The 23333-nt window shown below is 41.6% G+C and overlaps 1 protein-coding gene across 1 annotated transcript in view; it reads left to right on the plus strand.

The window, feature by feature from the left end:
* The window catches only part of jmy (junction mediating and regulatory protein, p53 cofactor), a 109789-nt gene that overhangs the window by 22353 nt on the left and 64103 nt on the right, over positions 1 to 23333 (plus strand). Inside the window, exon 2 of the mRNA XM_055631636.1 lies at positions 2507 to 2680. Coding sequence (XP_055487611.1) covers positions 2507 to 2680 — 174 coding nt within the window. The remainder of the gene's footprint in view (positions 1 to 2506; positions 2681 to 23333) is intronic.

Consider the following 23333-nt stretch of genomic DNA (forward strand, 5'->3'; position numbering starts at 1 on the left):
TCCACGTTCTCCAGAGATTCTGCCTGATCGCTGAGTTGCCCCAGCAGTTTTGTGGCACTTTTTTTTGTAATCCAGCATGTACAGTTACTTGTTTCTAATAAGTGGATTACCTTGTGTAGGAAAGAACTGTAGATGCTGGTTTAAATCGAAGGTGGATACAAAATGCTGGAGTAACTCAGGCAGCATCTCTGGAGAGAAGGAATGGGTGATGTTTCGGGTCGGGACCTTTCAGACTGATGCCTTGGGAGGTGGCAATCAGATTGGCACTTGGTTTGAAAGATGATGATATTGGACTGTAAGTTAATTTGGAAAGTGATGGGAGCAAATCAGATTGACCATTTGTCTGAGGGGCATGGCTTAGCAGATAGTTTTGAATGTTCTGAGAGGCCATGGCATTGACTGCTGGTATGTTTGAAGGGAGGGGCATTGCACTGCTTGCCTGAGGGAGGAGGGATCAGACTGGCTGTTTATTTGTGGTGGTGAAAGTTGGACTTGTGAATATTTCAGGTGGGAGCATCGGTTTATTGATGTGGGATATTTTTGGGGTAGGGAAGAGTTGAGGAGGAAATGTGAAAATGGATTGAGTTGGGGATAAGGGTCCTTGTTCTCCTGCAGTGCTCCAAGAAGAGCAGTGCGCAGGAAACAAATTCATTCTGTTCACCATTGACAGAATTCACTGCAGTGGTATTGAGAAATATCTACTGGTATATCTGGAGTTACAAGAATGGGCCATAATCACTTTTTAACCAATGAAGAAGATTTATGAAATTTTTTTTTTAGGAAAATCACTTTATTTGACCTGAATTTTAACTCGATCTCCTTTTTCAGTTCACATCTTCCTTCATTCTCAGCATATGAATGCTATTTAATTCAATGCCTTAAGGCCCTGTACCACTTTCCCGTGTTACTCACGAATTCTCCCAAGCTTTCCCCTTGATTCAAACTCGGAGAATGTCCGTAGCGAGGCCATAGGAGTCCGTAGATATTTCGTAGCGGCTCGTAATGCCAGCCGTAGGTACTCGGGGCATCAGGTAAGTCGGGACGTTTTTTTAGCATGTTGAAAAATGTCCACGAGTAAAAAAAATAGCCCCGAGTACCTACGCCTGGCATCTCCAAGTTTGAATCAAGGGGAAAACTCGGGAGAATTTGTGAGTAACTCGGGAAAGTGGGACAGGGTCTTTACTTATTATTTTATTTTGTATGTTTGTTTCAGTATGGTATCCAGTCACAACTAGCATTTGTGGCTTACATTGGGTGGGGACAAAGCACTTCTTGGTGTCGTTTTAGTTTACTCCTACTGGCATAATTTGTTTCCATTGCACTGCTCCATGGCAGTACATGTCATGCGTGTGCTGTAATTTAAGACCTATATTACAATAACTATATGAACAATGGTATTGCACTTCTAATTGTGCTGTATTCTGCACAGATACAACTATCAAAAGGCGTCTGCAAAAGTAGCACAGAATAGACTAGCAAAGACAGTAATTTTGTCTCAGGCAGATGTGGGAGCATTGGGCTATGTGAATAGAGAGATGGAGTAGAGTTACATGATAATTATTGAACGGGAGCCATATGTTGATTGATATTCCAAATGAACCTATGTAGGAGTTGCTCTTATTAACTATATGCTTGGATTATCTGGAGTGAGAAACTGAGCGAGGTGTTCATACGGTGGTTTATAGAGAGATTATGAAATAATGTAAGGATCATTTAAGTTATTCACTTAATTAGAGGTAGAAGTATGCTAAAGGCAATGCCTTCTGAAATTAAAGTTAACAAAGGATTTGTCCTTAATAAAAGCCAGTTTAGCAAACTGGTTTGATATAGTCTCTGGGAATTATAGCTGCTTATCTTTGATCCACGTCATTGAAGTAACTCATAATAGCTGGTTTGAAATATTTTGAGCATGCAAATATAAGTTTCAAAGGACACTTGATTCCACTCTCTGCATTATTGATTATCCTCCACTTGAGACATGATTCTAGTTGAAATTACTCACCCTGTTTATTTATTTGTTTTTTTCAAATATTCAAGTCGAATCTTAAATTTGATAATATTTTAGTCACAATTTTTAAACATGGCCCTGCTTTATTTCATGACAATATTATTCAGTTCCGCTGTAAATTTAATAAATGTCTTCTTATTTGTTATCCTTTTCCTTTGTGTCTTACATGATGTATTCACTTATGCTAAATCTGGTACTAAATCCTGAATCAACGATGTGTTGTTTCACCTTAACATACAGTCTGGTTAAGCTGACGCCCTGATAAATCTACAACATGCCAAGCAAATAATGCGATTGACATTGGCATACAAAATAAAAGTTTGTAATGGAACATTATGTTGTGGGCATAATAGCTACCATTTTTTAGATTGAGATATATTTTTGAATATTTTATATTAACCCTAGAGTTTTCAGAGTCGGACAATAAACAAAGTATATTTGAGAATTGAATTTGACTGCAAAATTCAAATTGTAAAACAAATTTTGATTTGCATGTAGCTGCTGGAGAAACACAAGATTACAGATGCTATGGTGGAACTGTTAGAACTGTACCAAGAAGAAGATGATGCTTGTGCTGCTTTGTCTGAAGCAATCACAGAACTCTATCAATATCTACTGCAGCCGTTCAGAGATATGAGAGAGCTGGCCATGCTGAGACGTCAGCAGATAAAGGTAAGAGACAACAGCTTAACTCAATCTTGTCTGGGCAGAAGGATGGTACCACTCTCCAAGTTCAATGCAATTTGGAGGAGAGGAGAGTCAGAAGGACAATGATGCATAGGAGAGTAATCTGAGAATAATAGATGTTTGTTGTGAAACCCACAATATTCAGTTATCGGACATGATGTTTTAAATGAAGAGTGAAAGACATAAACAATGTAAAACCATGAAAATGAAAGAGAATATTTGACTACTATTGTGGGCCTAAAACCAGACAAATGTACGGAATGAGCAAACTTAGAACTGGCACCATACACAGTGCCCTCCATAATGTTTGGGACAAAGACCCATCATTTATTTATTTGCCTCTGTACTCCACAATTTGAAATTTGTAATAGAATAAATCACATGTGGTTAAAGTGCATATTGTCAGGTTTTAATAAAGGCCATTTTTATACATTTTAGTTTCACCATGTAGAAATTAGAGCAGTGTTTAAGCATAGTCCCCCCATTTCAAGCCACCATACTGTTTGGGACACAGCAATGTTATGTAAATGAAAGTAGTCATGTTTAGTATTTTGTTGCATATCCTTTGCATGCAATGACTGATTGAAGTCTGCGATTCATGGACATCACCAGTTGCTGGGTGTCTTCTCTGGTGATGCTCTGCCAGGCCTGTATTGCAGCCATCTTTAGCTTATGCTTGTTTTGGGGGCTATTTCCCTTCAGTTTTCTCTTCAGAATATAAGGCATGCTCAATTGGGTTCAGATCGGGTTATTGACTTGGCCACTCAAGAGTTGACCATTTTTTAAGCTTTGAAAAAAGCTTTGTTGCTTTTGCAATATGTTTGGGATCAATGACTTGCTGTAGAATGAACTGCCAGGCAATGAGTTTTGAGGCATTTGTTTGAACTTGAGCAGATACGATGTGTCTATACACTTCAGAATTCATTATGCTACTACCATCAGCAGTTGTATCATGAATGAAGATAAGCGAGCCAGTACCTTCAGCAGCCATACATGCCCATGCCATAACACCCCCATCACCGTGTTTCACAGATGAGGTGGTATGTTTTGGATCTTGGACAGTTTCTTCTCTCCTTTGCTCTTGCCATCACTCTGATATGTTAATCTTTGTCTCATCTGTCCACAAGACCTTTTTCCAGAACTCTGGTTGCTCTTTTAACTACTTCTTGGCAAACTGTAACCTGGCCATCCTATTTTTGAAGCAAGCCATTGGCTTGCATCTCGATGTGTAGCCTCTGTATTTCTGTTCATGAAATCTTCTGCAGGCAGTGGTCATTGACAAATCCACACCTGACTCCTGAAAAGGGTATCTGATTTGTCGGACAGGTGTTTGGGGATTTTTCTTTGTTATAGAGGGAATTCTTCTGTCATCAGCTGTGGAGGTCTTCCTTGGTCTGCCAGTCCTTTGCGATTAGTAAGCTCACCCGTGCTCTCTTTCTTCTTAATGACGTTCCAAATAGATGATTTTGGTAAGCCTAAGGTGTGGCTGATGTCTCTAACAGTTTTATTCTTGTTTCTCAGTTTCATAATGACTTCTTTGACTTTCATTGGCACAACTTTGGTCCTCATGTGGATAAACAGCAATAAAAGTTTCCAAAGGTGATGGAAAGACTGGAGGAAAGACTAGGTGCTGAAAGCTCTCTTATACCTGCATTAAGGATGCAATGAAACACACCTGAGCAATTACAAACACCTGTGAAGCCATGTGTCCCAAAACATTATGGTGCCCTGAAAAATGGGGGGGGGGGGGGGGGGGGGGGGGGGGGGGGGGGGGGGGGGGGGGGGGAGAGAGACAGGGGGGTGGACACAGCTGTAATATCTACATGGCGAAACCAAAATGTATGAAAATGGCCTATAATCAAATATGACAATGTGCACTTTAACCACTTGTGATTTTATTAAAATTACAAATCTTGTACAATTATGACGTGAACCATATTTTGCACCAATACCAAGTGGGCAGTGTAATCAAGTATGCAGATGATACAACGGTGATTGGCCTCATCAGCAGCAACGATGAGTCGGCCTATAGGGAGGAGGTCCAGCACTCAGCAGCATGGTGCGCTGACAACAACCTGGCCCTTAACTCCAAGAAGACCAAGGAGCTCATTGTAGACCTCAGGAAGTCCAGGGGCGGCACACACACCCCCATCCACATCAACGGGACAGAGGTGGAATGTGTTTCCAGCTTCAGGTTCCTGGGGGTCAACATCTCCGATGACCTCTCTTGGACCCACAATACCTCAACTCTGGTTCAAGAAGGCTCACTGAAGAAGGTTCATCTGTCTCCTCAGATTCTGGTGAACTTCTACCGCTGCACCATCGAGAGCATCCTTACCAACTGTATCACATTATTGTATGGCAACTGCTCTGTCTCCGACCGGAAAGCACTGCAGAGGGTGGTGAAAATTGCCCAACGCATCACCGGTTCCTCGCTCCCCTCCATTGAGTCTCCAAAGCAAGCGTTGTCTACGAAGGGCGCTCAGCATCGCCAAGGACTGCTCTCACCCCAACCATGGACTGTTTACCCTCCTACCATCCGGGGGGCACTACAGGTCTCTCTGTTGCTGGACTAGTAGGTCCAGGAACAGCTTCTTCCCTGCGGCTGTCACACTACTCAACACTGTACCTCGGTGACTGTCAATCACCCCCCCCCCCCCCCCCCCCCACACTCCTCCCACAGGAAAAACACCATGACTGTATGCATGTAAATAGATTTATTTATTGAAATCATATTCTATGTCGCTCTTCAGGGAGATGCTAACTGTATTTCGTTGTCTCTGTACTGTACACTGACAATGACAATTAAAGTTGAATCTGAATCTGAACTGGAGCAAAGATCCTATGCTGTTTTGTTTCTGATAAACTTAACACAGGAAAAGATTCTGGCTCCCAACTTTATCTATGCCTATATATATATATTATTACAAATCTTGTACAATTATGACGTGAACCATATTTTGCACCAATACCAAGTGGGCAGTGTAATCAAGTATGCAGATGATACAACGGTGATTGGCCTCATCAGCAACAACGATGAGTCGGCCTATAGGGAGGATGTATATATATATATATATTCAGGTTGTCCTCAGTCCCCTTCTACCAAGGAAAATCGGCCTAACCTCTCCTTTGTATAATTCGTAATAACATTTGAAAGGTGCAGTTGGCTTTTTTATTGTGTTCAGTATTCTAAGGACTCCAGTCTGGTCTGTTTTGCATATCTTTACTATTTGTGAAGGGACTGACATTTTATTTGCATTTGACAGTTTTTCCTGTTTCCCTGCAAGAGAGCAATACAAATTGACTCGTTATTTCTTCTCCGTTGCCCCTTTTATTACAGCAATTATTGATTGTTAGTTTGTGATTTTTATAAACTTTGCATTAATCCTCTGATAATATTCAACATTTGATTAAAAAATATATTTATTGGTTCCATTTGAGTTTGTATAATAAATGTTTATTCCAAAGCAATTATTTTAAGGAAGAGTGTTACGAAAAGAGTGGCTCTAACTATTTTGTTTGCAGTATTATTCTGATTAGTTCATGTCACAAAACTCTTTTTCTAAGTAATGAAAAGCCTAAATTCCCCCTTTGAACATCTCAAAGACATACAGCATGGGAATGAGCACTTCAGTTCACTAAGTCCCTGCTGACCAGCAATCACCAATTCATCCTACATTGATATCATTTTCTGCTTTCATTTTCAGGATATTGAATAGACTGAAATAAAGAGAATGAAATGAAAATTTGTTTGCAAATTGCAGAGGTAGTGATCATAATTTTGCACTGCTCTTTGCATACAACGGTGGTGCCAGAGAATTGGAGCGCTGCAAGGTTTCTTTCTTGTTCAAAAATTTGAGTAAGGATATGCCCAGCAATTACAGGTCAGTTAGTTCAACCTCAGTAGAAGAAAAGTTTTTTGGGGGCAGTTTTAATAGACATCTGGAGCAAGGCCTCTGAACTTCCACAAGGCCTTTGATAAGGTGCTTAAGAAGGAACTGCCGAAGCTGGAATATCGAAGGTAGACAAAAGTGCTGGAGAATCTCAGCGGGTACAGCAGCATCTATGGAGCGAAGGAAATAGGCAACGTTGCCTATTTCCTTCGCTCCATAGATGCTGCTGCACCCGCTGAGTTTCTCCAGCACTTTTGTCTGCCTTTGATAAGGTTCTGCTTGGTAGGCTACTCTGGAAGGTTAGATCACATGGGATCCAGGGAGACCTCGCTAACAGGATACTGAATCTAATTAATGGTAGGAAGCAGAGGGTGGTGGTGGAAGGTTGTTTTTTGGATGAGAGGCTGATAACTAGTGGTGTACCTCAGAGATCATTGTTGGGCCCCTTTTTTGTTTTAACCTAAATCAATGATCTGGATAAGAATGTACAAGGCACATTTATTAAGTTTGCAAATGAAACTAAATTTGATGGTATGGGTGGTGAAGGAGGTTTTGTCATTTTCATTGTCGTGGAATTGAGTATAAAAGTTGGGACATTATGTTATTTTTGTCCAAGACATTGGTGAGGCCACAATTGGAGCATTGTGTTTTGGTCATCCTGCAGTAGGAAAGACGCCATTAAGCAGGAAAAGGTCCAGAGAAGATTTATGAGGATGTTGCTAGGACTCGAGGGCCTAAGCTAAAGCTCTAAGGCTAGGACTTTATTCCTTGGAGTGCAGGAGGATGAGGGATGATCTTGTAGAGTTGTACAAGATCATGAGAGGAATAGATTAGGTAAATCACAGAGTTTCTTTGCCCAGAGTAGGGGCATCAAGAACTAGAGAGCATAAGATAAAGGTGAGAGGGGAACAATTTAATTGCAACCAGAATTGAAACATTTTGACACAGAGAATAGTGGGTATATGGAACATACAGCCAGAGGAAGTTATGGAGGTAGATACAATAACATTTAAAACGGGTACATGAATAGGGAAGGTATGGATGGAGATGGGCCAAATGTGGGTAAACAGGACTAGCATGGATGAGGCATCTTGGTGGGCGTACACCGAACGAACGGTCTGCAGTGCCCTCCATAATGTTTGGGACAAAGACCCAGCATTTGCCTCTGTACTCCACAATTTGAGATTTGTAATATAAAAAATCACATGTGTAAAAAAAGGCCATTTTTGTACATTTTGGTTTCACCATGTAGAAATTATAGCTGTGTTTATACATTGTCCCCCCCCCCCCCCCCCCCCCCCCCCCCCCCCCCATTTCGGGGCACCATAATGTTTGGGACATGGCTTCACAGGTGTTTGTCATTGCTCAGGTGTGTATAAATGCCTCCTTAATACAGGTACAAGAGAGCTCTCAGCAACTAGTATTTCCTCCCGTCTTTGCATCGCCTTTGAAAACTTTTATTGATGTTTATCAACATGAGGACAAAAGTTGTGCCAATGAGTGTCAAATAAGCCATTATGAGTGAGAAACAAGATTAAACCTGTTAAGAGATATCAGCCAAACCTTAGGCTTACCAAAATCAACTGTTTCAAACATCATTAAGAAGAAAGAGAGCACTGGTGAGCATACTAATCGTAAAGGGACTGGCAGGCCAAGGAAGAACTCCACAGCTGATGACAGAAGAGTTCTCTCTCTAATTTAAAAAAATCCCCAAACATCTGTGTGACAGATCAGAAACACTATTCAGGAGTCAGGTGTGGATTTGTCGATGACCACTATCTGCAGAAGACTTGACGAACAGAAATACAGAGGCTACACTGCAAGATGCAAACCACTGGTTAGCGACAAAAATAGGTTACAGTTTGCCAAGAAGTACTTAAAAGAGCAACCGCAGTTCTGGAAAAAGGTCTTATAGACAGATGAGAGGTAGACTAACTTATATCAGAGTGATAGCAGGAGCAAAGTATGGAGGAGGGAAGGAGGTCTGAAGAAGGGTTTCGGCCCGAAACGTTGCCTATTTCCTTCGCTCCATAGATGCTGCCGTCCCCCCTGAGTTTCTCCAGCAATTTTATGTACCTTCAATTGTCCAGCATCTGCAGTTCCTTCTTGAACACGAGGAGAGAAGGAACTGCCCAAGATCCAAAGCACACCACCTTATCTGTGAAATACGGTGGTGGGGGTGTTATGGTTGGCATGTATGGCTGCTGATGGTACTGGCTCACTTATCTTCATTGATACAACTGCTGATGGTAGTAGCATAATGAATTCTGAAGTGTATAGACACATCCTATCTGCTCAAGTTCAAACAAATGTCTCAAAACTCATTGGCCGGCGGTTCATTCTACATGAAGACAATGATCCCAAACATACTGCTAAAGCAACAAAGGAGTTTTTCAAAGCTAAAAAATGGTCAATTCTTGAGTGGCCAAGTCAATAACCCGATCTGAACCCAATTGAGCATGCTTTTTGTAGGCTGAAGAGAAAACTGAAGGCGACTATCCCCCAAAACAAGCATGGCTGCAATACCAGCCTGGCAGAGCATCACCAGAGAATACACCCAGCAACTGGTGACGTCTATGAATCTCAGACTTCAAGCAGTCATTGCATCCAAGGATATGCAACAAAATACTAAACATGACCACCTTCATTTACTTGACATTGCTGGGTCCCAAACATTATGGTGCCCTGAAATGGGGGGACTATGTATAAAACCCTGCTGTAATTTCCACAAGGTGAAACCAGAATGTATAAAAATGGTATTTATTACAATCTGACAATGTGCACTTTAACCACATGCGCTTTTTTCTATTACAAATCTCAAATTGTGGAGTACAGAGGCAAATAAATATATGATGGGTCTTTGTCCCAAACATTGTGGAGGGCGCTGTATTTCCATGCTGCATGACTCCAAAGAGAAATAGATTATTTAGGGCAAACCAGTCCAGATTAGTTAGGAAAAATTATGTTTAACATATTTAATAGAATTATTGACAAGGTAATAAGATTTCTAGAAGGCTTTTGATAAGATGCCACATTACGATCAAGAATATATTTATTAAGGATGTGGTAACAGGCCACAACAAATCAAGATACTAGGCAGAGAAAAAATGTTTTTTTTATGTGAGATTGTGTTTGACAAATACTTTTTTTTTGAGACTGTAGTCTAGGATGGTAGAGGTGTTGGTGAAACTAATATAATTGAACATTTCAAAGGCATTCAGAGAAGTTGTTACATAAGATAAGGTCTCATGGGACTGGAATAAAATATTTGTATGGATCGCGCATTGTTTAATGGTCAAACAAAGAGTGTGAGTAAATACCTGCTAGAACTCCATGACTGCACTACTCTCATCTCGATCAGCGCTACAGGTTCAGCACCCATTAGTGAAAACAATTTATCTCAGTTCCATATCTCTTTTACTGGAATCCAAGACTGATTCTTCTGTCTAAAGCTTTCTAAGTACTCCAGCTCCTCCCTGCATCTAGTCTGTCCAGTTCTAACAGAGTTTTTCAGATTCTGTCAGATCCTCTCTTATTGTAGTGAATAGAAACATATTCAACTTAATCCACATTCTAGTGTATTTTCTATATTTTTGTCTACTTCCTCAAGTTTGAAAAGAAACATTTCTCCATGCTATCAATGTCTGTTCTTTTGTCAAATGCTTCAACTTTTAGATCTTCAGAATGTTATTAGTTGGTTATCAGTGTTGGGGTCCCAGCTATTCACAAACTATATTAATGAAAGGGTGGAGTTTCACTGACAATATAAAACCAGGCAGGAGAATGAGCTCTAAGGCGGACATAAACTGGGGTTTATTTGCAGGTGAAGGTTGGAAGGGTGGGAGGACATTGGGTGTGGTGTAGCTAGTATGAGGACAAGAAACCTGTACTACTGGATCTACTGCAGTTATGTGTTCGATTTCTTAAACAGCCTGACAATTGGAGGCCTTTGGACATGAAACTTGTGTTCGAAGGCCAAAACTTACAGGAAAATGTTGGGTAGGAGTTAACGATAGAGCTGTGGTGAAGGGGAGGTGTTAAGCTATTGGGGACCCTAGATTTTGGTTTATGGGGTCAAGGGCTAGAAAACACTCATGTTTTTTCCTGCTTCATAAGGAGCACTGTAATGAAACTCATTTTGGATTCATCTTCTCTTGCCTCCTTTGAATGGCTGGGTTTTCTGACATTTCTTTTAAGAAACATGATTCCTTTGGTCGAAAATTGTCTCATATTTAAAATTATGGTAAACTGTTTCTTTATAATATTTAAATGACCATGCCACTGCCCCTGGTGATTGGCCAGTCAAGTATTTCCTGGTCTCATACGTAGAGTGTGGTGTTCACTTACTTGTGAAACCATTTCAATTCATTTGAGCTTCTGTAGATGATGTTACCTAATTTAGCTTGCCTTTAAGCAAAATAAAGTGACATCTCATCTTGTGTAATTTCTCTTTGATTGTTACTCTGGTTATCAAGAAGCAGACAATACCTTTTTATCTAGAAATGTAATTTTACAACAAATCCAGTTGAATATATAACGCAGATTTAGTGATTGCAGATCTTCGTAAGATGTGCATTGTAAATTTGTATTTCTGAGCTGAAAAAGCTTTCAAAAAGCAAGCTGATATTATTTTAACATAGCTTTGCCACAACTGATTTTGCAGCATTATCGAAATCTCAAATAAAGCAAAATATAAAAATTAATCCTCGTGTATCATTGAGCGTGTGTCAATAACCAATAATTTAATTCCATGTTTATGGTTATACTGAACTCTTGCAGAATCCAAGCATATATAAGAAATGAGTAGGTGTGGTATGGACGAGAAATGAGGAGGGTGGAAACAGTAAGTATAATTACAGAGAAGCTCGCACATTGTAGCACATTTATTGTCCGTTCAAAATAGTTCTAATCAGATTACACACCATCTTTCCACACCATGGGAGGCTTTAAACTAGAGTGGCAAGGGGTGGGAACAAGAGCAGCAGGCCAGCCAATTGAAGGACTGAGGGTAGAGATTATGACTAATACAATGTCCTCCATAATGTTTGGGACAAAGACCCATCATTTATTTATTTGCCTCTGTACTCCACAATTTGAGATTTTAATAGAAAAAAAAAATCACATGTGGTTAAAGTGCACATTGTCAGATTTTATTAAAGGCCATTTTTATACATTTTGATTGAAAGTAGTTTAGTATTTTGTTGCATATCCTTTGCATACAATGACTGCATGGACATCGCCAGTTGCTGGGTAACTTCTCTGGTAATGCTCTGCCAGGCCTGTATTGCAGACATCTTTAGCTTATGCTTGTTTTGGGGGCTTGCACCCTTCACCTTTCTCTTGAGAATATAAAAGGCATGCTCAATTGGGTTCAGATTGGGCGATTGACTTGGTCACACCAGAAATGACCATTTTTTTTAGCATTGAAAAACTCCTTTGTTGCTTTATCAGTATGTTTGGGATCATTGTCTTGCTGTAGAATGAACTGCCGGCCAATGAGTTTTGAGGCATTTGTTTGAACTTGAGCAGATAGGATGTGTCTTATACATTTCAGAATTTATTATGCTACTACCATCAGCTGTTGGATCATCAATGAAGATAGGTGAGCCAGTACCTTCAGCAGCCATACATGCCCAGGCCATAACACCCCAGCACAGTATTTCACAGATGAGGTGGTGTGCTTTGGATCTTGGGGAGTTCCTTCTCTCCTCCATACTTTGCTCTTGCCATCACTCTGATCTTCGTCTCATCTGTCCCCAAGATCTTTTTCCAGAACTGAGGTTGCTCTTTTAAATACTTCTTGGCAAGCTGTAACCCTGCCATCCTATTTTTGCGGCTAACCAATGGTTTGCAGCGTGCAGTGTAGCCTCTGTATTTCTGTTCATGAAGCCTTCCGCAGACACTGGTCATTGACAAATCAACACCTGACTCCTGAATAGTGTTTCTGATCTGTCGGACAGATGTTTGTGGATTTTTCTTTATTATAGAGAGAATTCTTGTCATCAGCTGTGGAGGTCTTCCTTGGCCTGCCAGTCCCTTTGCGATTTGTAAGCTCACCAGTGCTCTCTTTCTTCTTAATGATGTTCCAAACAGTTGATTTTGGTAAGCCTAAGGTTTGGCTGAATTCTTGTTTCTCAGTCTCATAATAGCTTCTTTGACTTTCATTGGCACAACTTTTGTCCTCATGTTGATAAACAGCAATAAATGTTTCCAAAGGTGATGGAAAGACTGGAGGAAAGACTAGGTGCTGAGAGCTCTCTTGTACCTGCATTAAGGAGGCAATTAAACACCCTGAGCAATTCCAAACACCTGTGAAGCCATGTGTCCCAAACATTATGGTGCCCTGAAATGGGGGGGACTATGTATAAACATAACTGTAAATTCCACATGGCAAAACCAAAATGTATAAAAATTTCCTTTATTAAAATCTGACAATGTGCACTTTAACCACATGTGACTTGTTTCTATTACAGATCTCAAAATGTGGAGTACAGAGGCAAATAAATAAATGATGGGTCTTTGTCCCAAACATTATTTATGGAGGGCACTGTAAGAGGGGGGGCGAGATTAATGAACATGGTGAAACTGATGGGCTGCAATGTGTTTATTGCAGTGCAAGGAGCATCATGGGTAAAGTAGATTAATTTAGAGCCTGGGTCAGTGCATGGAATTACAATGTTGTGGCCATTACAGAGATTTGAAAGGAACCTGGCTGGCAGCTCAATGTTTCAGGATTTTGATCTTTCAGACCTGATAAAGAGGGAGGCAATAGAGGTCCAAGTACATTGGACCTTTGATAGGTTTCTGCTTGGTAGGCTGCCCTGGAAGGTTAGATTGCATGGGATCCAGGATGAGCTAGCAGACTGGATGGAAAAAGGGCTTCATGGAAGGACGCACAGGGTGATGGTGGGAGGTTGCTTTTCGGACTGGATGCCTGTGACTAGTGGTGTGCCTCCGGGGTTGGTTTTGGGCCCATTGCTGTTTGTGATTTATGTCAACAATTTGGATGAGAATGTAAGTGGCATGATTAGTAAGATGGCAGATGACACTAAAGTGGATGGTATCATAGATAGTGAAGATGGGTTATCAAAATTTACAGCAGGATCTTGATCAGCTAGGCGAGTGGACTTGAAGAATGGCTAATGGAGTTTAGCGCAGATAAATGCAAGGTGTTGCATTTTGGGAAGTCAAACATGGGCAGGACCTTCACGGTGAATGGTAGGACCGTGGGGAGTGTCGTAGAGCAGAGGGATATATGAGTATAGGTGCAGAATACCTGAAACTAACGTCACAGGTAAATAGTGGTAAAGAAGGCTTTTAGAGTCGTAGTCACACAGCATGGAAAGAGGCCCTTCGGCCCAACTTGCCCACAACTGACCAACATGTCCCATCTGCACTAGTACCATCTGCCTGCATTTGGCCCATATACCACTCAACCTATCCTTTTGGTACATTGTTCTTCATCAGTCAGGGCATTGAGGTTTATGTTACATTTATACAAGACATCAGTAAGGCAACATAATGCCTCAGCGTCTATACTAAATTCCCTGACTGAAGGCCATTGTGCCAAAAGCCCTCTTCACCCCTCAATCTGCCTGCAACTGATATAAAACCAAAAAGGCTGCAATCAATAATAATTATGCATATACAGGATCTAGAAACATTTTCTGCAGTTGATAAATGTACTCAATTAAATCACCATCTACTATCTTACCGCATCCTCTCCAAATCTCTCCCCCCCCCCCCCATTCCCAACTAAAATAAATGTAATTGTTTCAGCCATTTGATGGTATTCTGGGGTACAAGCACAAGTTAATGATTAATTACATTGTAATCTTATTGGCTGCATATGCATTTAACTTTTTGAATTATGACTCATCAGCAGCTACTGACATTATCACATAATTTCTTCTCATTATGATGAGAAAGGTAATTGCCACTTTTTCTGAATTTATTTTGTGCAACATTGTTTATTTACAGCAATTTTAATGCTACATTCACAATATCACAACTCAACTATTTATTAAAAACAACGTCCATAATTTCTGTACTGATACTCAACAATCTTAAAGTGATCTACTCTGACGAGAAAAATAACACAATCAAGTATCTCCACTAGTACCCATTAATAGGAAGCTAATTAAAGGAGTGTCCTGTGGAGTTGCCTGATCCACCCGCCGAACAATGCGGTGCCAACGATGGGAGCGTGCCCCGGTAGGCCTAACTCACCCCACAGGCCTCCCAAGGAACTGCGGAGAAGCTGGGCGGTGAGGCCTGCCTGGGCTGAAGGAGTCTCAGTGGCGGCGGGAGCCTTGGCGCCAGCTTGAGCCTCGACAGCAACGAGGTCCTCGGTGGTGGTGGGGACTCGGCGGCAGCGTGTGCGTTGGTGGCGGCAGCGGGAAATCTAGCGGCGATGGAGCGTGAAGGGGGAAGGGAAGACAATGGGGACCCAGCGTGGGGGGACTGCCGTAAAGAACAATGGAGGACACAGTGTAGGGGGACTGCCATGAGGGATGATGGGACCCGGTGTAGGGGAGCACTAGTTTAGAATCCTCTGCCCAAGGGATAAGCCTGCGTTTGTTTGTTTGTTCGTTCCAGTTAAAGCGCTGTGTACATGGCAGCCAGCCAACAGTCACTTATCCTTTACTTGTTTGTTTTTTTCACTTTTAATTTTAAGTTTTTATGTACCTTGTGTGTTGTGACTGTTGGCAGATTCCCTCCGGGGATGAATAAAGTTTATCGTACCGAATAATCTACAGTAAAATCGGAACATACAGCTTGTAGATTTATATCAGCAATACCAAAGGTCTGAAACAGGAGCTATTTTGGTCAAATAGAAGCAGAAAAAAATGAAACTGATTCAATATCATATATAAATCTGAACAAGTACAAAATCGATCAAATATGTATAACGCCCAGCCAAGAATTGTTTCTTTCCTTCTCAACACCACTCCCAACCTAAGCCCCAACTACAGCTGGCTGAGCACTATTTGTCTTTCAACCGTCAGAACCATAACCATCATTATATAAGAAGAATCCAATTATACATAATACAATACGAATCTGGAAACAAATAAAATTAACTCTAAAATTAAGAAACCTATCAGTGCTAACACCAGTAATGAATAATCCGGTATTCAAACCATCTCTTATGGATAAAACATACAGACAATGGGAAAGATTGGGAATTAAAAAGGAAGGCGACATGTATGAAATGGGAAATCTATTATCATTTCAACAATTAAAATTTAAATTTAAACTGAATAACAACCAATATTTTAAATATTTACAGATATGTGATTTTATGAAGAAATATATACAAAGATTTCAAAGTATAATTTTAGATCCACTGGAAGAAGCAATGAATATTAAGGCAGACTCACAAAAAGTAATATCATACCTATATAATAGTATTTTAAATATAGAATTACTATCAACAGAGGCAATTAGAGAAGACTGGGAAAAAGAACTAACAATAAAAAATTCGAAAGAAACATGGGAAAAGTATTTGATATATATACACCCAAGTATTTCTCCCATCTGTGATATAGTTGGGATCACGGAGACATGGCTCCAGGGTGACTAAGGATGGGAGCTTAACATCCAGGGATATTCAATATTCAGGAGGGATAGAGAGAAAGAAAAAGGAGGTGGGGTAGCGTGGCTGGTTAGAGAGGAGATTAACGCAATGGAAAGGAAGGACATTAGTTTGGAGGATGTGGAATCGGTATGGGTAGAGCTGCGAAACACTAAGGGGCAGAAAACGCTGGTGGGTGTTGTGTACAGGCCACCTAACAGTAGTAGTGAAGTTGGAGATGGTATCAGGAAATTAGAAATGCGTGCGACAAAGGCGAAACAGTTATAATGGGTGACTTCAATCTACATATAGATTGGGTGAATCAAATTGGCAGGGGTGCTGAGGAAGAGGATTTCTTGGAATGTATGCGGGATAGTTATCTAAATCAACATGTAGAGGAACCAACGAGAGAGCTGGCTATTTTAGACTGGGTATTGAGTAATGAGGAAGGGTTAGTTAGCAGTTTTGTTGTACGTGCCCCCCTTGGGCAAGAGTGACCATAATATGGTTGAGTTTCTCATTAGGATGGAGAGTGACATTGTTAATTCAGAAACAATGGTTCTGAACTTAAAGAAAGGTAACTTTGAGGGTATGAGACGTAAATTGGCCAAGATTGACTGGCAATTAATTCTAAAAGGGTTGACGGTGGATATGCAATGGAAGACATTTAAAGACTGCATGGATGAACTACAAAAATTGTTCATCCCAGTTTGGCAAAAGAATAAATCGGGGAAGGTAGTGCATCCATGGATAACAAGGGAAATCAGGGATAGTATCAAAGCGAAGGATGATGCGTACAAATTAGTCAGAAAAAGCAGCATACCAGAGGACTGGGAGAAATTCAGAGACCAGCAGAGGAGGACAAAGGGCTTAGTTAGGAAAGGAAAAATAGATTATGAAAGAAAACCGGCAGGGAACATAAAAACTGTCTGCAAAAGTTTTTATAGATATGTGAAAAGAAAGAGATTAGTTAAAACAAATGTAGGTCCCTTGCAGTCAGAAACAGGTGAGTTGATCAAGGGGAACAAGGATATGGCGGACCAATTGAATAACTACTTTGGTTCCGTCTTCACTAAGGAAGACATAAATAATCTGCCGGAAATAGCAGGGGACCGCGGGTCAAAGGAGTTGGAGGAATTGAGTGAAATCCAGGTTAGTCGGGAAGTGGTGTTGGGTAAATTGAATGGATTAAAGGCAGTTAAATCCCCAGGGCCAGATAGGCTGCATCCCAGAGTACTTAAGGAAGTAGCTCCAGAAATAGTGGATGCATTAGTAATATTCTTTCAGAACTCTTTGGATTCTGGAGTAGTTCCAGAGGATTGGCGGGTAGCAAACGTAACCCCACTTTTTAAGAAGGGAGGGAGAGAGAAAATGTGGAATTACAGACCAGTTAGTCTAACATCGGTAGTGGGGAAACTGCTAGAGTCAGTTATTAAAGATGGGATACCAGCACAAAGTGGTGAATTCATTGGACAAAGTCAGCATGGATTTACGAAAGGTAAATCATGTCTGACGAATCTTATAGACTTTTTCGAGGATGTAACTAGTAGCGTGGATAGGGGAGAACCAGTGGATGTGGTGTATCTAGACTTCCAGAAGGCTTTCGACAAGGTCCCACATAAGAGATTAGTATACAAACTTAAAGCACACGGCATTGGGGGTTCAGTACTGATGTGGATAGAGAACTGGCTGGCAAACAGGAAGCAAAGAGTAGGAGTAAACGGGTCCTTTTCACAATGGCGGGCAGTGACTAGTGGGGTACCGCAAGGCTCAGTGCTGGGACCCCAGCTATTTACAATATATATTAATGATCTGGATGAGGGAATTGAAGGCAATATCTCCAAGTTTGCGGATGACACTAAGCTGGGGGGCTGTGTTAGCTGTGAGGAGGATGCTAGGAGACTGCAAGGTGACTTGGATAGGCTGGGTGAGTGGACAAATGTTTGGCAGATGCAGTATAATGTGGATAAATGTGAGGTTGTCCACTTTGGTGGCAAAAACAGGAAAGCAGACTATTATCTAAATGGTGGCCGATTAGGAAAAGGGGAGATGCAGCGAAACCTGGGTGTCATGGTACACCAGTCATTGAAAGTAGGCATGTAGGTGCAGCAGGCAGTGAAGAAAGCGAATGGTATGTTAGCTTTCATAGCAAAAGGATTTGAGTATAGGAGCAGGGAGGTTCTACTGCAGTTGTACAGGGTCTTGGTGAGACCACACCTGGAGTATTGCGTACAGTTTTGGTCTCCAAATCTGAGGAAGGACATTATTGCCATAGAGGGAGTGCAGAGAAGGTTCACCAGACTGATTCCTGGGATGTCAGGACTGTCTTATGAAGAAAGACTTGATAGACTTGGTTTATACTCTCTATAATTTAGGAGATTGAGGGGGGATCTTATAGAAACTTACAAAATTCTTAAGGGATTGGACAGGCTAGATGCAGGAAGATTGTTCCCGATGTTGGGGAAGTCCAGGACAAAGGGTCACAGCTTAAGGATAAGGGGGAAATCCTTTAAAACCGAGATGAGAAAAACTTTTTTCACACAGCGAGTGGTGAATCTCTGGAACTCTCTGCCATAGAGGGTAGTTGAGGCCAGTTCATTGGCTATATTTAAGAGGGAGTTAGATATGGCCCTTGTGGCTAAGGGGATCAGAGGGTATGGAGAGAAGGTAGGTACGGGATACTGAGTTGGATGATCAGCCATGATCATATTGAATGGCGGTGCAGGCTCGAAGGGCCGAATGGCCTACTCATGCACCTAATTTCTATGTTTCTATACATAAATGTTCGATTAATGCTAGACACAATTTAATTCAATTTAAAATACTACATAGATTATATTATTACAAAACTAGACTGAATAAACTTTACCCAAATATTTCTCCCATCTGTGATAAATGTCTTTCTCAAAATGCCAATATTACACATTCTTTTGTTTCTTGCACAAAACCTTATACATTTTGGTGTGATATTTTTGATATATTTACAAATCTATTTAAGATAAAAATGAAACCTAATACTGAAAAGATTATATTTGGAGTAATGGGAGACGGGAACAAATTAAACATATCCCCAAAATTCATTCTTTAATTATGGGTTAATAACAGCAAAAAAACTCAAACTTAAATTTTGGAAAAATGCTACTATACCAACGCTTAAAATGTGGATTAGTAATATGTTGGACACAGCACACCTGGAAGAAATGAGACTCCTAATAGATAAACAAGACCAATTCTTAACGAGTTGGTCTCCATTTATTGATTTCTTGGATTCATGTGGTGCAACAGTATTGTAAAAAATAAAGGTTTCAGGTATGGGTGAAAGATGATCAATAATATAAAAACTCATCTCCTTGCGGCGATTTGATAATCTCCCTCCTGCTTTCTTTTCTTGCTTATTTCTTTTCCTCACCATCTCTTTTTCCTCCTTTTTATTCACACACACTAGACTTTCCTCTATTCTTTACTATCTCTTTCTTTCTTATTTCTCTCTTTAAAAATGAAATTGTACAGAGAATGTATTATGTTAACATAATTTTGGGAACCTGTAAAATGGTACCACTATATTGTACTCGCTTCTAATAAAATAAAAACATTAAAAAAAAAGAATCATAACCATGTATCACTATTGGGGAAATTGACTCAATGCCATTTCACAGCAGCTGAGCTTTTTATGTGGAAAGAAATCGGGACTAAACATCCTGTGACTAAGACATGATGGTTTTCTCTTGTTTTATATTGTTTTCTAAAAGTCAGATGATACATTTTATCTAATCATTACAATGTCAACTAACTTTTCAAAACTGCCCACTTAAAAAAAAAAAAGTAGGCAATAATGATCATGATCAAGGGCATATAGTTTAGAAAAACACCTGAAATTAATGTTTTGTGCTTGCACAGCAGATGATATTTTTATTCGTCTGACATTTAACAGCAGCATTGGACACAGCTTTAAATAGCATACGATACATAATTGGCATTACAGGTCCTTTGTAGCTTACGAGTGCCCGACTTGTGTGCTACTGCTGCCTGTACATATTAACATGCATGTGGGAGAGTAGTGGGATGGATATCCATGCTGCTACCGGGCTTCATGTATCTCAGCCATGTGGTAACTCGGTTTGCTGCCACATTTCTGATTTGCAAACTGTTCAGATTATGTGGAACGGTACCCTGCCTTGACTTGGGAAAGGCCTGTAGTTTCTGACCTTGTCATTGGCCAGTCAAAGAGATACTCTCCCAATTCAAGTAGTTCCATGGGGAAAGAAGGGCACCAATCAGTATAAGATTTAAACAGTAGTAAAATTAAAGATGAAGCTTTGGACAACATGGTCAAATTCTTATTTCATCATTCAAACCTTTTCGGGTATTTTGGCTTCAACAAGCAACTTGATGTAAAAGCTGACAATACTACTGTCACCTTTTGCAAACATGTCTCTCACAAGCCGCAAAGTCAGGACTTTTGGCCTCAGGACTTTTATTTATGACTGTGAAAGTTAGATCACATACGCCAAGCAGGAGGTGAACCTAAACAGGGCTCTCACTTAACTTTTTTCCCCTGTTGCCAGCCGGGCAACCTAGGCAGCTTTTTATGTTGCCAAATGACAGTTTAGGTGGTCATTTAAGATGGCTTGCATGACGTCGCAATTATGCTCAATGAGGCATTCACAGGGCTTGAAATTAGCGGTTGCCCGGGTGCCACTGACCACTCAAAGCGCCGCCGGGCAACCTAAACACCGAGTCATTTTGCCCGGCTTGGCAACCAGATACTGGTTTGTACCGAAGATAGACACAAAAAACTGGAGTAACTCCGCTGGTCAGGCAGCATCTCTAGAGAAAAGGAACGCAACGTTTTGTGTCGGCGGTGACGGCTGTATTGCGTGGGAAAGATACTAGGTGCGTGGTGTCGAAGGGTCGGAGCGAATGACGGATCTATGGTGCAGCTGCTTCAGAAGTGTCGGAGCGAATGACGAGTCACGCACAGCAGCAGCAGTGGCCGCGATAGCGGCTGCATCTCCTCCTCCTCCTGCACCCCACCCGCCCTGATAAGGGCCGCTGCTTGCAAATCCGCTAACGGCACTTTAAAAAAAAAAAGGGAGGGGGAGGCCTCGGCGTGCGGGAGGGTTTGTTTTGAAAGCGGTTATCGCCGTTAGAGGGTTTGCAAGCAGCGGCCGCTATCAGGGCGGGAGGGGTGCGGGAGGAGGAGGAGGAGGAGATGGAGCCGCTGTTGCTGCTGCGCGCTGTTCGGGGCTCGTCATTCGCTCCGACACTTCTGAAGCAGCTGCACCATAGATCCTATAGCTATAGGATCTTTGAGCTGCACCGCTCAGCCCCGCACCTTGTTGTTGGCTGGCGGAGGAGGGAGGCGATGGCGAGGAAATCTCAACGGCCAAGGCAGCGGGGCGATGTGTTCCGACGAGCGCTCACCTTCCTTCCTCCCCACCTCGCCCCCTTCTCTCTCTCTCTCCTCTCTCTCTCTCTCTCTCTCTCTCTCTCTCTCTCTCTCTCTCTCTCTCTCTCTCTCGTACACCCCCCATCCCCCACCGCCCCCTCCCCCTTATCCTGGGACCCCTCCTCTCCATCCCGCACTGATCCCCATTCCAGCCTCTATTCAGTCCTCACTGACATCCCCTGTGCTCCCGTCCCCATCTCCCCCCCAATCTATTCATCCTGCGCTGATCACCCTATCAACCTTGCATTGATTCTCCTGCATTAATTTCACCATCCACCCTACACTGGTTCCCCAATTCATCCTGTACTTACCCCTTTCCCATCCACCCTGCATTTCTCCCCCATCCATCCTGCACTGATCCTCCCATTCAAGAAGAATGGGGGGAACAGTCTGAAAAAGGGTCTCCACCCGAAACGTTGCCTTGTTCCTTCGCTCCATAAATGCTGCCTCACCCGCTGAGTTTCCCCAGCACTTTTGTCTACCCCCATCCATCCCATACTGAACCCCCCCATTCAACACCACTGACAACCCCCGTGCTCTCCCATCACAATTTTACCTACTCCAACCAACACGTACTAATTCACCTGCCTCAATCTATCCATTCTGCACCGACTGCATTCTAACCCCTCCCCCCCCCCCCCCCCGCCATCCATCTATTCACCCCACACTGAATCACACACACACCCCCTCCCTGACCTTATTATCCTGGAAATGTCTTCAAAGCAAACATTGACTATGTTTGATAACGAAATGTAATCAAATGTGTTTTAATTCCCAATGTTATTATTTGTTTTAATCCATAAAGATGGATTAATTAAATTGTGAACACGTGAAACATTAAAACCGCAGTGTTCGATTGTCACTGCTACCATTGACACGTTATTACAGAATTCATTTTAACGGCAAATCAATGCTCTTAATATGGAGTATCAGTACTGTAGTTATTTAATGAGCAACATTCACAACTATATGTACGCATATATGTTACCATGGTCCAGGATTTATTGACACAGGTTGATCATACACTGAATAATCCAACCACATTTTTGTTTGGAAGTGGAAAGAACTAATTGAAATTGCATTAATTGCAATGCATAAAAAGAGTTGAGATACTGGCTTATAATTTTGCTGCATGTCATTGTGGGATATGTCATGTCTTGATTGGTGAATGTTTAGTTACCCGCTGAGTTACTTCAGTTTTTTGCTTCTATCTTAGGTATAAACCAGTATCTGCAGTGCCAAGCCGGGCAAAATGACTCGGCGTTTAGGTTACCCTGTGGCACTTTCGGTGGTCATTGGCACCCGGGCAACAGTTAATTTAGAGTCCTGCTAAATATCTTCTACTTTCAGCATTGCAGAATAATCAAAGTTATTAAAGGGCCTGTCCCACTTGGGTGGCATTTTCAGCGACAGCCTGAAAAGAGGTTGTCGCGGGGTGACGCATGTAATGATGAGCGGTGTCTCCTTGCCGCCACTGGATTTTGTAATGTTCAAAATCTTTCCTCGACACCTGTGTGTCTTATCTTGTCGTGCGTCCTGTCGCACGCTGACGTAGGCTGTCCTGCGGGTGACGCCCGGCGAAGTAAGGTCATGACCTCGGCTAATTCATTTTGCGACAGCCTGTGTCATCATGCATCATCATGTGTCAACCTGTTGTCCTCAGATGTCCTAGACAGTGACGGAGCCTGTCGTATCTTGCCGTATCATGTCGCGGGTGGC

Source organism: Leucoraja erinacea, chromosome 3, assembly GCF_028641065.1.
Source record: "Leucoraja erinacea ecotype New England chromosome 3, Leri_hhj_1, whole genome shotgun sequence".
In the NCBI taxonomy this organism is placed as follows: Eukaryota; Metazoa; Chordata; class Chondrichthyes; order Rajiformes; family Rajidae; genus Leucoraja; species Leucoraja erinaceus.